The sequence below is a fragment of the Botryllus schlosseri genome, chromosome 1, assembly GCF_051294905.1.
Source record: "Botryllus schlosseri isolate E-star chromosome 1, Bs_hap1, whole genome shotgun sequence".
Lineage (NCBI taxonomy): Eukaryota > Metazoa > Chordata > Ascidiacea > Stolidobranchia > Styelidae > Botryllus > Botryllus schlosseri.
Window position 1 is genome coordinate 487,896 of NC_137236.1, and position 17,332 is coordinate 505,227.

The following is a 17,332-nucleotide window of genomic DNA, read 5'->3' on the forward strand; positions in this document are numbered from 1 at the left end:
CTTGAACTAGAGTTAGTGATTGATTTTGACGTGATTTAGAGCCGTTGTTAATTTTACTCGTTGCTGCTTAGTTTTTATTGTTGACAATTCGATAATATAAACTTTTTGCCTGATAAACTTTTTGCCTGAAAATCAATCTTGTGAAAGTGTATTTGTGCGTCGCTAACCTGTGGTAAGGAAATATGCAGGTCCAGGAGCTAGCTAGTATTCAGAGGGTTGATCAGTGGCTAGTCTATGGATATCGGTCCCAAACGGACTTTGTCCCTACAGTGGCCAGGAAGTGACTCAGAAATGACTTGATGGATGATCAGTGGTCACCCACTGGATACCAGCAGGAGTCGACACGTTCGGTGCAACCGGATAGCGGTAGGCTGACTCTGTGCCAAATGACAAGTTATCCGTAATGCCGTAATGTGTTTGCTGGGTATCCTTTCCTTCCATGACGGGAGCCCTACACCAATAGTTACAGAAGTCAGCTTTGTCAAATTGATGTCCTGGTCCCCTTCCCACGTTTTTTGCGTCAGCATTTCCTCTGGAAATATGTCCATGCCCACTATGATAAAAAGCACCTGGATAATTAGCTATGCAATGTCTGTGCACTGTGTGCATTGATGGATATGTTCAATGCTAGGCTAAAGCAGTCTACCTGGCAACGTGTTACAGAATATGCGATAAAAGATCGACTTCTGGTAAGTGTTGAATCAGACAACTGTAGCTTCGAAATTTGTCAAGTGATGTAGGACATTGCTGCTAAGTTCCAGAAACAGCGAATATTCGCTCAGTGCGTTGAAGTTTTATTGAAGTCATACCTTCTCTAGCAGATTCTTGGGTTTAGCGATATTCCAGGCAATTTTGAACAATGCGTCTGTCACGTCGTCGGCAATTTTAAAAATGATTCGAAATATGGATTGATGGGCTTGAAACCAAGCTAGCACCGTTGAATATGTATAACTCCAGATGAAACTACCGTGCTATCATTTCAAGCTTCTAGGCTTTGTTACAACAACCGTTCTTCGACAAATGTGACACATCGGTATTCCATAACAATACGGGGCCAGTAGTGATTATATGGAGAGATGTCGCGGGCCGCAAAATATTCGTCTGCGGGTTGAGAACCCCTGCTCTAGTCTATGTCGTAAGCTGTAAAGCTCTAATTCTAATTCTAATCTAATTTGGAACAAGCTGTGTAGCTCTAATTCTAATCTAATTCGGAAAAGCTGAAAATTTTCCAGTTGTCCAAGCAATGTTCCCTCTAAGGCCCTTTTCATACCGGGGTTCCGGGAATAACATTTCTCGAAAATGTTTACCGGAACCCCTCTATGTGAACATAACACTGGTGTTTCGGGGCGGTATGAACGCGCTTATTTTCGGAGATTTTTACGGGACCGACTGAGTATGAACACGAATGGCGCAGCTGGGTTCCCGGAAGGCTGTCAATCAAACTTTTAGTTACGGTAACGCGCTGTTCATTCAGGCTGCTTGTATTTCGAGGTCAGCTACCTGCGGCATTTTGATCTTCTTGTGTAATGGTGTTGGGAATGCATTATTCTTGGATAATATTCTGTATGCTCACAATTCGTAGTCACTGACTACTAGTCGGCTTCTTTTTTCTGTGGTTTTGTAAACAGAGCACAGCTAAAAAGGTACAACACCATCTCCAAATGATGCAGCATTGGGTGAGTTGCCTGAAAACTTTAGGACTTCAACACTAATTTGGTAGGTGATCTCTACCCTTACCAAATTTGTTATATCAAAGGCAAGTTTCTAACCACGGATATGCTGTGCGTAGGTCAGTCACCGTCATATATACGCCTACTGAAAAGGGGATTTAGTAACATCTGCTTCGATAGTGGCAGCACAGCAGAGAATGATGTCTCTTACTCACTAACCAAAATTCAAATTGTACCAACGGGCTGGTAAGCCATCGTACATCATCCAAGTCATAATTTGGTTTTCACCTATGCCTTCATTTTCTTGTTACAACCAAGTCATTCCTTTGTTATGCAATGTTAGGCAAGTGTAACTTAATCTGATCTTTTCGCAGGTCTAGATGGAGGATACTGATGAAAAAGGTGGAACTGTGCATTAAGTTATAGTTTCTCTCATGAATAAAATGAAACAGCACATACACATCTGGTTAAGCAAGAGCATTGTTTATTGAGAAAGTCACACAGGGCATTTCCGACGTCTGGGCCAGCGATACTTGGATCACCGCCAGGTCTTGTCTTCATTGCGTATACCATCCTCCGTATCATTCTGGCCTTAGCGGATTGCAGTTTCTGAGAAAAACCGAACACCGCAACTTCAGTCGACCAAAATCTTTCAACCTTCATGTGTGCTTTGCTAAGTTTCTGAAAAAGCAATTGTGAATTTTAAGGGCAGCAGAAAGGAAATCTATATTACATATTTGAAATTAGCTTTAGCTTATACTCTGTTTGTGTTTCAGGTAAAAGGGTTCATGAGCCAGGGCTGAAAGGGATAGGCTGCGTCATCAGTTATGTATGCTAGTACAGAACCCTCAGGCTGGTGGAAATAATTAAAATTTGTTGTAGTACAACGAAAGATCCTTTCCTACATTCTCGGGTAGAAAGTGTGTGTCCTTACTACGTAGCTTGCCAAGAACGGAGAAAGAACGTTCAACAGCAGCATTTGTTGGCTGACAACACTCAAGTTGTGTGCATACTGCTGGTGACAAACCGTGTTGCTTCATTCTGACAATGTTGTCTGTATCACAATTTTTAAGCTTGCGCTTCTTGATATAAGAACCATGCAATGTCCAAGCATTCTTGCTTCAGCTAGGATATTGTGGTACGTTGACCATAAAACCATGTCCATATTTGTTTCATTTGACCCTTTATGATTCACAATTAGCAGACGATGGTCCGTTTACAACGGTAGGCCTATAAAGTAGGCTACAAGCTGTAAAATATCAAATGATAAGTTCACCGACAGCGCAAAATCTACGATACAAACGAAATGCAGAGGTCAAAAAATGTTTGACTTTGTAAACAATTTTGACAAATTTTGTAAACTATTTTGACAAATTTTGACCTAACGCTACAATTTTGACCTAATTTTGACTTTTTTTGACATGTCAAAAAAATTGCCCTAGTAATGACACCTGATGACAACTTTCGTAGTCGCATCTATGAGGTAAACCAAAGCAGAGATGGTCAAAGTTACCAGCGTTGCTACTCAAGTCGATGTAGAAATACCAACTTCAATTTATACTCGATTACAAGTAGATGCAACAGTTTCCAATACAAGTCAAAACTACGCCAAGTGGAAGTAGAATACGAAATGTTGGAAAAATAGTCAAGTATGGTACGCAGATTTTCAGAGGATTCTACCTTGAAAATTGCGATATGAATCTTCGCGACTAATATAAAATTACTAATGGCATATGACACTACTAACAGCAAGAATCTTCAAAAATATATTCAGTTATTTCTGATATGGGCGGTGTTGCTAGTATTCTAGTTGTCTAATTATCCTAATTGAAGCTATTCTAATTTGTGAAATGTTTCTCTGCTCTAATTCCAATTCTAATCGAATGTATGAAATCTTTCTATGGTCTAATTTTAAGTCTAATCTAATGTCTGGTTTTCCTGGAAATACTACAGGAGAACTGTATAGTGCGAAACAAGCCAGGCTTGCTGTACAGTAGGGGTGTTAAAAATGAATCTTTATTCTCAAATTCTTCTGGCTACTTGGTAAAATTGTTGGATTACGGAATTGAAGCCTAAACACCAAATTTGGTTCAATTCCAACCAGTAGCCGCATTGCTACAGGAGAAGAAAGTTATTTTATTTATTATTTAAAAATTAGTAAAAAAATTCAAAATTTTCTGTTCACCCATGAAATTGTAAGGTTGTCTATAGAAACGATGCCCACCAAATTTGCCTCAAATCAAACCAGCCGAAGCGGAGTTATTGATTTCGTAAAATTTGGATTCGAATAAAATAGTATTTACGGTGGGCACAACAGTCATAAATGAATAAAGGCAGTGGTTCTCAACCTTTTTGACCTCGCGGCACACTTTGAAAATGAGAAATAGTTCGCGGCACACTAGCACAGTGGTTCTGAACTCTTTTGGCTTACGGCACAGGCAAACTACCAGAATGCGCATAGCAGCAACCATAGTCTTACAGAGGTGGTCAATGACGAAGTACTACTACCTTTTCAGAGCACTCAAGTAATCTTTTCTCTGCTTGAGTTTTCTTTTATCTCAGCGGACATCTCTCAAATACGTATGCGAATGGTATCATTAGACATGGGAATCGTTTACAATTCTTCCCAAACATTTCTTTACAATTTTATTGCAGGCCGGAAGAATAACTTTCTCCGCTTCCGTGCGAGGTTTTGAATTATCCGCTACCACATAACTTGTCTGCTGTGATCTCGTTTAAACTCCAGGCTGAGCTTAATTTCGTGAGATTGGCTTGACAATAAAGTCTGCCCAAACGCATTGTCGATGTAATTAACCGTCGCATCGAAGAGTCCAGTCGCGACCGCCACTAACCGATACAGAAGCGTAGATGTGTATTATGTCAAATTCATTTCCACGCAGATCGTGTAATGGCTCCTGTGGGGATAGTATACCTCAATAGTGTTGCTGGCAGCCACCCGCAGTTGAATTGCAGTTCCAACAAACCGGAATAATAAACCTCCGCGGCGGAGAAATTTGTAACTGATATAATTTTTTAACTTTATTCTCAATTCCCGAATTTGTCGCCTGCAACATACCTTTTCGTCCTGAGCCTACATTTTTCCACCAATGCTGGCACGCTACCTAACAATCGCAATGTGAATTGCTATGTTGGTAATTCTAATTTGTAAACGTGAATATCACTTCCAAATGAGTTCATTTCTCGATAGTGAGAATGCTTCCTAGGTGTTGGAGGTTTATGTAGGCTGCTACTCGTCCTCCGTTACGCAAAAGCAGTGTCTCACAAAAAGTGGGGGGCCGTGCTTGGCATCTCAGGAATCAAAATAAGTAATATCGGTATGGCGTAAAATGATCATCGATTACCAAGACATGGCAAGAATACAACTACAAATAGAAACACAAAAAGGTCATCAACCTGCGTCATATCCCTGTTCTGCATCCGGTTCTGGTGGGGGTGATAAGTATAAGGTGAACACCTTCAGCCACACCTCAATATCACGGTACAATTGCCCGAGTTTAGTTATCACCGCTCTAAATGCTACTATGCGTGGGCAAACTAGCGTATCACCCCCATTGACGGTGGAGGCCCCAGTTTGATTCATGGCAGTGCAGTAGCAAGTCACGAAGAATCGCAGATTTATTAGATTCTCCGCCCCTATACGTTGCTGTGCTCAGAGCGTCTTTACAATATGAAGCCCAGAGAAAGACCCAATCCATGACCTAATGGGGATGTCAGATTGAGATACGGTCGCCTCGAGATCCTTATATGTGTTCACTGCATCGTATTGTGCATCGTGTGTCTTGATCGGGTAAATTCAATAGAAAAACCTACAATGACACACTCCAAATTTGGATTTTTCTTATACTTCGACATAGTTTACCACATTTGCTCGCGGCACACCTGAGCAGTCCAATTGGCACACTAGTGTGCCGCGGCACACCGGTTGAGAACCACTGGATTAAAGAATCGGTCACCGTAAATACTATTTTATTCAAATCCAAAATTTATTGACGGCAATAACTCCGCTTCCACTGGTTGGAATTGAGCCAAATCGGTTGAGCATTGTTGCTATAGACAACCTAACAATTTAATGGGGTGAACAGAAGATTTTGAATCTTTTTTCGTTCGTTTTCATATAATAAATAAAAAATTTCTTCTCCTGTAGCAATGCGGCTACTGGTTGGAATCAAACCAAATTTGGTGTGCAGGCTTCAATTAGGTAACCTAACAGTTTTATCAAGTAGCCAGTAGATTTGAAAAAAAAAGTCATTTTTGAACACCCCTACTGTACAGTAGAAATTTGCTATTCTCATGCTCATAAGATGAACTATGATTTGATGATAACGGAGTTTGATTCAACTTTTGGCGATTTCAGTAATTCTAATTCTAATCTAATTTGAAAAAAACTGTTAGGTAGAATTATAATTTTAATCTAATTTCCAACTGTGTAGCTCAAATTTTAATTCTACTCTAATTCGAAAAAAAACTTGTAGTTGTAATATAATTCCAATCCAATTTGGAAAAAGGGAACGTTTTCTAGTTGTCCAAGTCTGCCTGTTACATGCCGTTTGCATGAAAACTATCCATCAATTTCCATCTTGTCGATGCCTAATTGCCCACACATACAGTGATCGTGTCTGAACATGTTTCCTATAGCGGTAAGTTCACCCTATCGGACCACAGTCTGTGCTGCAATTCCTTAGCAAGTGTAACATCTGATTTTTTGTAAGTACTTTGTGAATATATATATACTTTGTAATGGCTTCTATTTTTGTGGTCTTTCATTAAGTTATGCATGTTAGCATATGTGCCTGTTATTTGGGTTGTGAATATGCATTTTGATTTCAGGATGATGCCACAAGTTCTTGCTGAAGATAGTGACTCAGCCTTCGCCATACAAGAGTGTTTTTCGGAAACCTGGAGGAGGCGACTTCCCAATACTACATGGGCAATGTTCTTCGAGCAGTATTTTCAGTGAATTTTTATCTCCGTCGCTGGGATCTCTATTTTTGTTATTTCACGAAATATGTTTCCATTTTATGTTATTATGGTTCAATTGATATCGAATATATGCAATCAAAGAAAGTTTATTTGCAATAGCGTGCTATTTGGAAGAAGATGCAGGATTTCAAGTGGGGTGTATATATTGAAATTCCGCCCCAATCAATTCTAATGGCTAGGTTGAGATATCCGATATACACCGCAAGGAATGGGGTGGATTCTGGTCATTCACACCGGCAGCGTTACGTAAGTTCTGTTTTCGTGTACCACCTTTTGGGGTGTGTATAACCACTTTTTTCGCTAAGAGTGCATATGCAAAATCCCTTAGTGAAGACTGCTAATGTTCGTGGCAGTGTTGGGATTTAGTAACTGCCTTCGAATCACAAGTCATCTCGAATCATTGCACATTTTGACTCGAGTCAACTCAAGTCACTCGATTTTTGGAGGTGACCCGAGTTAAGTCAAGTCAAGTTGAAATTTCAAAGTACTAGATATGGTTCAAATTCATTACTAGGGCGATTTTTTTTGACACTTCAAAAGAAGTCAAATTTTGTTTTACATATAACGAGTTTGATTTATTTAGCTGTTCTTGTGTAAATCACACTAGCATGTAACTTAGTTACTCCCGCCATTTACCGGCTTCAAAAATCTAGCGTTTTTCGGCTATAACTCGTTTTGTGTTCACAATAGGGAAAACTTTCTTCTTAAGACTGATGGAAACATGATGTTTTGGAAGCTTTCATGACCCCATGACTAGTGGTTGTCGAGATGGGCAATTTCACCCCCTCTCGCACAGACATTGGGTAATACCGGCTGGAAAATGGAGGCAGTCCCCTAAAACCAATTTTTATTGAAGTTTCAAGTCATTTTCGGGACTTGAAACCCCCTTTTTAGGATTTGAAAAAAAGTCATTTTCACTCCACCCTACAACGCATGCCTATAACATTCCAACATTTACCGACAAATGACGATACATATCCTCACATCTTCACCAAGTCTACCTGCCTCTAATCCGAATCAAGTTCTGACAAATGAAACAATTGTCTGGCATATATCCAGATTGCTATACAATCTTTTGTCAAATTGTTTGCGTTAAATAAACCAAAGAAAATACAAGGCTCAAATAACTGATTAATATTTATTTCAAATCGATTCTATACATTTCATAACATGAAAACGCAGCCCAATACAACATAAAATCACGGAAATTTCAGCCACTACTCTCTAAGTCTAAGATGCAGATACTGATTAGCAGTCATTAACAATACTCTTGAGTTATAATGAGTTGCGGATAATGTCAGTTTAATTGCAAATTAGTCACAATGGACAGTAAGAGTAATTTATAGAATGCCAAGCAGCAAATCACTATATTTTAGTAAAAAGGAAACATTGAATCACATCTCACATCCATAACATTATCTGAAATTTCGATGTTATGGATTGACAATTTGCCTCATTTTCTGTTAACTATGGTGTATTAAGTAATTTAGAATCAATTAATCACATAACAATAATAAACTATCTCATCAAGAGAAATGAGCCAATTATATTATACTCGAAGCATTTAGAAACATCAAGGTAGCCGAAAACTTGGTCATTGGTCATAGAAGCAAGAAAAATCGTTGGCTCGAAGTACAGCAACCGTCTATCTACAGAATAATATCAAGGTCATGAAATATCTTGGTAATGAAAGTTTTAAACTCGGTAAGTATACCTTTCAACACTCTCCTGAAGTCAACTGTACTAAAGATATAGAGAAAGATCACTAGATCATGATGGAACATGGAGAATCCTACATAATTGACATTACAATGGATTTCATATACTACACTACATTCATTTTCAACAAAATTTTCAAGGCCCTAAGGTGCAGCTGGAATCACAAAATTTTCCAATTTTTTTTTATTGCAGAATCTTAAATTATGAAACTAGCTCTTTTCAAAAATGTATTGCTCTTGTCTGATTTCGAATTAGAAGTATGTTAAAATACGATTTGAAATATCTCATTTTCTGAGAAAGTCACCCCCCATATACTTTCGTTCATTCTAACTTGCTCAAAATTGTCTATAAGCACTCTGCAATGCTGATTTCATACAATAAATAGAAGAGCCATATGTCTGATCGATGAGGCGTGACTATCAAAACATTCAGTTGGCCAGCAGCCTAGCTGCCGATCGCTAACCTGGTAAGAGCTTAAAGCTGTTTTATTATGAGCGTTGTTTATCATATTGTATATTTTTCAAGATGCATTGGTATTTTGTTGATAGCTTAATTGACGATTAGGACAAAGCCATACACTACGAAGTCATTTGGCATAGGAAAAGAAGAAATCATGGTAGAAAAGAACCAGTGGTTCCTGAACTGAATAATCGAAGAAATCCTTTGAAAAAGATTGGAGCTTTCAACATCTGATAATGGTGGTTTGGATTCGGCGGAATCGTTTTTCCTCGCAATTTCTACAGTTTTGATGTAGTTGTTCTAAATATTGTGAATTGCCTGACTGTGGCTCATCCGGCAAATGATATTGGAACTGCACAGGCTATGCATAACGATTATGCAACTCAAATTAGTCCCGGAGTGTTATGATGAAATTGATGCTAAAAATTGTATGTTTGAAAGATCTCGGGGGGAAGTATGAGTGTAGTATCTTGACTCATACCAACTGAAATGGGTATTTTGACAATGTCGCAGTATTCTTGATATGTTGTTTCATTTTGACAACATCTAACTAATGTCCAATCAAGGTATGCAAATTTTTTAGGTGTGGTATAGCAGTTTTGAGTAAAAAGTGATCAAATCACTCATACTCTACATGACTTATTTTGCATTTAGGCACATTCAATTGCCTTCAGATTTCGCTATGGACTGATTGAAGCATGCCTGCACCATTGAAAAGCAACAAATTTCAAATACCTGCTTTACTTTTTCACCAATTTTTTTTCAATTTTCAAAGTTGATTTTCTCCCATTTCTAGTTTTTCGTAATATGATGTCACGGGGAGAGGAAATTTTGATATCAGAAGACCTTCAATTCTTATCAAACATGGCTCAGTACAAGCAGTAGGACTGTTCTACCTGCTGAACTTATTGTTTTTGCTGTAGGAATTTCAGTGTACTTGCAATGCTACTTATGATCTGAATTTTATGAAAAAAAAATCGAAAATTCGGCACTGTACTGGTACAAAACAAATATTTTGTTGATTTTTTCGAAAATTCGTTAGTTTAAAGCAGTTCAGCAGGTGCTTAGAGGCCTCGGGACACTTTATGAAGCATTGGTTAAAATCTCTCAGCATCCGTCGATGAGACAGGCGTTTCCTCGTACTAACCGTCCGATTAACCAATCTCCCCCCCCCCCAATTGGGGCCCAAGGAATTATTGTGAAATGCTGAAATTTATACAGTATATGAAGTTGGGTATGAACAGTTCACACACCAATTTTTGAGAATCTAGGATTGACTGATTAGAAAATATCGCAATTTGAAAATTTTGCGAGGCTAGCTGCACCTCAGGGCCTTAATTTTATATTTTTTGGGTTTTTTGAAGTATTTAAATTAAATCATAATCCATCACACAAAACGTAAAGACAGTACACAGTACACATCTAAGAATATACCACTTTTCCATATTCATGATTTTTATGTAATTTTTATTATAATCAATTATTTATAGGTGTAGGACGATGGTATATATATATATTTTATCCCGCGAGTCGATCCCAACTTGCGAGTAAATCCTTATAATAGCAAACAATTCAACAGGATGACGGCTTGAACTCTACTGTAGTCAAACAACCTTCACATTCAAATCAATTCAACCAGTAGTTTGTGCCGTAAAACATTTCTCTTCGGAAATATGCAGGTTCGATGTGAAATTTATGGCATTACCATTGTTTTCGTCGATTTGTGAAGCTTTATGCAGCTGTTTTGAATACTTAATTGTAAAATCCATATTAGAAATAGTTTCGTGAAATTGCATCGATTGAACATGAAATAGTCAGTTTGAATTCTAAAACGAATAGCAGTAATCCTGCTCTGCACGTCTCAATTTTGTTGATGACGATAGGCTCTTGTACACGAGTAAAAATGTTGCATCTACTGCGTTTTATTCGACTCCCTGAAAAACAAATACCTCTGAATAAATCACTATCCCAGTCAATCAATTACGTCAGCAAACTATTCGGACTATGAGCAGGAAAACTAACTGTTCGCACGGGTATATCATAACAATGCACAAAATAGAATTCGACTTGCTGTAGAGTACCTGGGATCAGAGTCGGATGACTCGTAGGGATTGAATCTACAGGACAATTCGGCATTTAAATTTTCGTGAGACGATTCTCACGTATCGTCGGCACACAATCCAATATAAGGTAACATATTTAGTCAGTACACGAATTCCATGAAAATAAACCTGCAGACAACACATCGTATCGCGGGAGCGGTATTGGCTGGGACGGTGTAATTGCTAGAGGACTTTGTTAACAGTTAATATTTCGATGAGAGAAATTGCGGTGCTGTTAACAATATCAAGTATCAATGACACTCGAAAAGTAGCTATCGGCTTGTTTTATGGAAAGCCTAAAATATTGGTGACGATAAGCGTACTGCTGTCAGAATTGGATAATTAGATAATTCAAGCTGTCTAATTAGACCAATTAGAGCAAATGCCGGTAATGTAACTTGAATCTATTTTGTGAAATGATTCTCTGCACTAATTCTAATCTACTTGGTAAATAATTTATATTTTCTCATTTTAATTCAAACCCTATCTCTGGTTTTCTGTAAATGCTACTGAGAGAATTGTGTAGTGCGAAACGAGCCAAGCTTGTTGGACAGACATTTGCTATTATCATGCTGATTTGATAGTAACGGAACTGGATTCAATGACCTAGTTTTTTGCGGACTCAGTAATTCTAATCCCAATCTAATTTGGAATAATTTTTAGGCTAGCTATAACTACAGTTTTAATCTATTTTGAAAAAAGCAACGCGATAATTATAATTCTACCATAAGTTGGAAATAACTGTATAGCGTCATTCTAATTCTACTGTGTGTTGAAGGAAAATGTAACTGTAATTAAAATACTAATCAATTTTGCAAAAGCAGGAAATTTTCTAGATGACCGAGTCTGACTGGAAATTAATCTTAATCTTAAAATCTGTCGATTTGCAGCACAACTATTGAGCACATTCAAGACGAAGTTTACGAAAAATTTGTAAGTTTTCACTTGCGATTACCTAAGAAAAGCATTTGACAACCAGTCCCAGTAATAATATTTGAAATGCGCATACTCCAGTACTTTTCAAACTTTCATTTACACTATTGCTACATGCACCCGAGTAAAAAATGAACGGGATCACTCCAACTTCTGTTCGAATTCAATCAGTGACTATATCGATTGTCTCTTTAAAAATTATGTGACAACATATTACGAGCAATAACTATATATATTTCACCCCCAGCAGCTAAATAATCCGGACGCATTAATTCTCGACCTACGCCGTATTAACATATAAATTCTTCGAGGATCTCATCAAATCTCAGTTTCATAATACAACAAATATTTCTCCCAGGAAAATGAAATCTGTGTGGTCTGAATGCAGCAAGTAATCATGAATTGAAGTGACGCATTACTGCCGGAGACCAACTTTAGTATATATTGAGAGAAGTGGTCAGTAACCAACTAACTCCACTTTTTCAAAGTATAAAGTACGTTCTGCCCGCTTACACCATTTACTTAAGCATTTATTTCTTCTACTTCAATTTGACAACTTTCATTTTTTTCAGCAAAACTAGGAGTGATGTGAAAAGCATGTTGCGACTCGATGTGAAATGATGCATGACAGCGCCATTATATTCTTGCAGAATAAACAAAGTCTTTTTTCCGTAAAGCTACGTTTGATGCACCGCGTGTCAACGTTATGATGTCACTATCCAACATCACATCAGTTAATATTGTATATTAATTTATATAATACACAGTTTGCGTCACAATATTTCTAAGCTGTTGTTTGAGACCGGATGTGCATGTGAATGGATCGACGATGTAATGGAAGGATAAATCTCAACTCTCATTTTAGAACGGTCAGACTTCGCAACTTCTACTCACCTGTAATAAAAATCCCAGTCAAGTTGCTCCCAGGCATCCGTTTCTCGGTACACTGAAATAAGAAATAAGTTATACAGCTTAAAATGCTTGTTAGCATAAGATGTATGCATCCTATGAATTGTGCTCTGTTGCTGAGCCTATTGCGTAATATCTGAAACAGTTATCACGCTCAAAGAGAGTTGAAATCATAAAAAATATAAATGAATTGTGTCCTACGATAAACGGTGATTTAGTTATGGTAGGTAGGCGTACGGAACTAGCGCTTATCTTCTATTTTAAATCCGCATCCTGTTCCTGATGATACATTATAATCCAAGAACAAATCCATATTTTATTTTCTCTCGCGTCCATATCCACGTCCGATTCGGCAATGGCTAAAACTTGATCAAAAAGTCGCATGAAAATGAAAGTTACGTGAAATTCTATGTCGAAGTACGGATGAAAATGCATCTTCGAATGAATCATAAACCATTATCTACAGCAATGGTTCCCAACGTCAGCGATATCGCCCCCAGCGGGCGATTTGGCGGTGTAGGGTGGCGAGGACGACGAAGGGGGTCACAGGGGCGAAAATGGCGGAGGTGGCGATATGGGGGGCGATGGCGCGTTGAAACGGCTATATTGGAGTCAAGTCGGAGAAATGATCTTCTTTTATTCAACCCACGAGAATTTAGCTGCAAAAGTGTAAAACTTCGATATCGAGCAGAAAAGTTGATTTTATTTTATTCAACCCGCTGGTGATTACAGTTTGTATGCCTATTTTTCGGTTCACAAAATTTGGGGGACGATGATCTCTGTGGCGCTTGAAAATGGGGCGTTGAGTCGAAAAAGGTTGGAAACCACTGATCTAAAGCCAGGCAAAAGAGACTACGCGTGACCTCAATACTATAGAGATGCATAGAGTGGAGTCATAAAATCGTTAAATTATTTTTTATAGTTTCCGTTCAAAAGCGGTGGCTTTCAAAGGGAATATTGCTGCGGCCAAATGTTTTTCACACTCTCCACTTTCATTTCAGAGAACATTATATTTAGAGCGCAGTTTCGTTTTAATGTGTTATAGTAATGTCAGTGGGCAGTGAAATTATAAATCAAACCCAATATGATGCCCCGGCAGTAGAATCTATATTACGTATATCTAATCCAATTAGATATCAGAATGAGTGAAAGCAACTCTAATCCATTTGAAAAACCATCCCTGCAATATGCAGCTAATTATTTACGTATTGTCAATCGATTTAAATCACTAAATTTATATTCGATTTATATTCGTACCGGTTCCACGTTCTGTGAGATACTTTCACAGAACAAGTGTGAACTCATATATTCGCTTTCGTATCAAATGTAAATCGAAGTAATCCCGAATGCTATTTTAAAATTTATAGTACTTGATCAGGTCGGACAAAACGATTTCGGAATTAATGCAATGTTGTTAATATTAATTCAGTTCTACCTAAAAGAATGCACAATGCACATGAATAATGAAAGTATTCGTATCAACGCCAATATAAAATGTGGGATGCTATATGACATAAAACCACGAATCCTGCAGAGAGGTGGTCAGTAACGAAGTAACTCTACTTTATCAGACTACTCAAGTAGTGCTGTCTACATACATCGCTTAATCAAGGGATTTGCATTTTAGACTACTTCTAGGGCTGGGCAAAATCGAGTACCTGAGTGATTCGATTCTGAATCACTTAAAATGCTTCGAGTCGAGTCGAGTAATCGAGTATCACTCATTATGACGTCATAACAGAACGTACTATGTCAAAGTTCAAATATGTACCTTTTATGCGACCACAAAGAATATAATGCATGTTATCTATCACATTAAAGATACTTTGGTATTTTTTCGACCATACCGATTTGATTGCACTTGGTGACAATGTTGTGGGATGATCATTACTTCGGAAATGTGCTATTTCCAGTAACGTTCGTAGCATTGTACTATATGTTTCGTATGCTACGATACGGTGAATCAAGGTTTCAAGGCTTCAGCAGTGAAAATGAGTATCGAAGCTATAATTCTCGTTGATAAGTTAACTTTCAATGGCGAGGAGCGTATAATTTCAGTACTCGAAAAAATCGTCTTTTACTACTCGACTCGAATCATTAAAATTGGTACTCGATTCAGATTCGAGTACTCGAATCATTGTGCCCAGCCCTAACTACTTCATGTAACAGTTGTTAGTCAAAACTACTTACTTCATACAATATTGATTTTGAAAAGTATCAAGTTGTTCCTAGCTTTGTATTCGTCATCGTTTCAGTGAAATTCTTATGGGGGGCGCCTCAAATAGCGCATGTATCACGATGACTGCATGAACATATTTTCAAAGATTCCACACACTTACAGTGTCTTTAATCGTTTTGCATTAGCCGCAAAGATTTATCTTGCAATTTTGAAAGTAGATATCTCCTATAAACTGCTAAAAGTATGCGACCTTAGACCAAATCTACTTTTTGAAACAACTTATTTCACTGCATTTCAGACTAATACATTTTCTACTTCCACCTTAAGTTAATTTGTGATTTCTTGAAAATTGCTACTTCCACTTGTATATCAGCATCAGCTTATGGTGCTATTTATCGTTCTACATGAGTCTTAACTCTGACTACTTACTTTGACTACCTCTAATCATTCATGAACTCGTGTTAGCAACTCTCAGAAACGATCGGAGTCCGCCTGGTCACCAGATGTCGTAAATAAGATACTTGAAGCATTAAATTTGTTCTAAAGTTATATGAGTATATGAAAGTGGTATACAAGTTTCTTTTACTTATCGTCCCCTTGTCAAGCTCGATATATCTTTATCACGCCCCATAATGGTAGAAGTACTATCAGCAGCGAAGTACTTTTGCTTTTTTGTAGTATTTATTATTATATACTTGTTTCGCTTACTCAAGTAGTTTTGTTCGCATACTACCTCTACTTTAATAATTTTTATATGGTGAATACTAATTTATGCATACTTGACATTGTCAAGTGAAGTAGATTTTGACCCACGTTAATGGCGCCTTGCTTTGAAATTGATATGCAGGCTCACAATCAGTAACGTGTCAGAGATCATGTCGGAATTCCCAACAACAATTATTCATATTAAGTATGGGATGTCGAATGAAATTAAACATAACCTGACAATGACGCTATGTCATGCATGAAACTAAAGCCTTATGATTTCTAGCGTTAGTAACGAATTGGACCCGAATTGACCATCCCATTCAAAGTGATCGCGCTCATTTAATATACCTACTAAAACGTATCTAAGATACGATGCAACCAAATAATGACTCACAGTATAAAACTTCCAACTCAGTATCGAGATCATTTACAATCTTCCGGACTTTCTTCAATTTGTCTCCTTTTAACATATCACTTTTTCCGCAGTAAACCAATGTTACTTTCTTCAAATTGGAGTTGTTGACGAGAGACGAAATATCATCGAGTGAAGCACCAGATCCAAAGTAGAATATGCATCTGATATATTCGATCTGCAGTGATAAATTATGACTATTCATATTGTGTATTACAATGCTGCTTACCACTATTGTTGACCATTTCACCAGGGGCCATCATGTATTACGATATACTTTGTATCACCAGTTTGGACGGTTTAGTCTGGCCCGCTAGGCGATTCTGAATAATGGCCGTATTATCCGACACATTTCTAACACATGTTGAGATTTCTAGTAGGAAACACTTGCATTCTCTCAAGTCAGAAAATGTCGAGTATGTTCATAGGCCACATTATAACCATCCGACCGTGGTGTTGAGGTTACACTGTAGTCGCCATCAGCAACAAGTCACTGCCGTATGGACACTAGAGTAACCATACATCCTCTTTTTTGACTTTTTTGAAAGTGATTTGGCAACTGTAGGGGTGATAATTTTCATCGGTATACTTGTCAAATTGTCTAAAAAAGCGTTGCACACCAAATTTGACTCAACTTTTCAAATTTCATCGGTATACTTGTCAAATTGTCTAAAAAAGCGTTGCACACCAAATTTGACTCAACTCCAACCAGTGGAAGCTGAGGTCGGTCAAATTGAAATTTTGCTTATTTTTGAAATAATAGTATTTAAGGTGACCAATTTTGTCACACAGACATGACCAAAAATCGTGTTCCAGATACGCCCAGAGTGGGTGGGATGTCTTTTTCACTTGTTTTGATCTTGATACAAGCCTATAGGGTGGCGTTTGTATTAGGACATCGCGAGTAAACGAAAAAAATATATGACACGGACTACCTGGAAATTGGTCAACTTCATCGAAATAGACATGTCAAAACGATGGTGAAATAATTTTCAAATAGAGTAGGCCTACTTTACACACTGAAATTAACGACCACAAAAAAAATGAACTAACAAGCAGGTAAAATCCAGGTATATATATTTCTCAAGTGATCTATATCCTTGATCGGTCCAATGTAAATTTCTTCACGATACAATTTGATATTATATGATATTTTATTATTTGCTCTGCACCACTCCTACGGTACTATCATAGGTAAATTATAAGACTCATTGGCATCGTGACAGATCTTCTTCCTATC

At 37.7% G+C, this 17,332-nt stretch overlaps 1 protein-coding gene and 1 long non-coding RNA gene across 2 annotated transcripts in view; one reads left to right on the forward strand and one right to left on the reverse strand.

Moving 5' to 3' along the window:
• Positions 1 to 1,244: 1,244 nt before the first annotated feature.
• On the forward strand, positions 1,245 to 2,132 carry LOC145439598 (uncharacterized). Its single transcript, XR_013915294.1, has 2 exons — positions 1,245 to 1,676; positions 2,045 to 2,132. It is a non-coding gene; the product is annotated as an uncharacterized LOC145439598 (long non-coding RNA).
• An 8,215-nt stretch (positions 2,133 to 10,347) lies between these two features.
• The window catches only part of LOC145444644 (uncharacterized), a 226,754-nt gene continuing 219,769 nt past the window's right edge, over positions 10,348 to 17,332 (reverse strand). The window contains exons 2-4 of the mRNA XM_080322691.1: positions 16,075 to 16,270; positions 12,779 to 12,830; positions 10,348 to 10,783 (exon numbers count right to left, since the gene is read on the reverse strand). Of these exons, the coding sequence (XP_080178817.1) occupies positions 10,762 to 10,783; positions 12,779 to 12,830; positions 16,075 to 16,270 (270 nt within the window). The 3' untranslated portion in view covers positions 10,348 to 10,761. The remainder of the gene's footprint in view (positions 10,784 to 12,778; positions 12,831 to 16,074; positions 16,271 to 17,332) is intronic.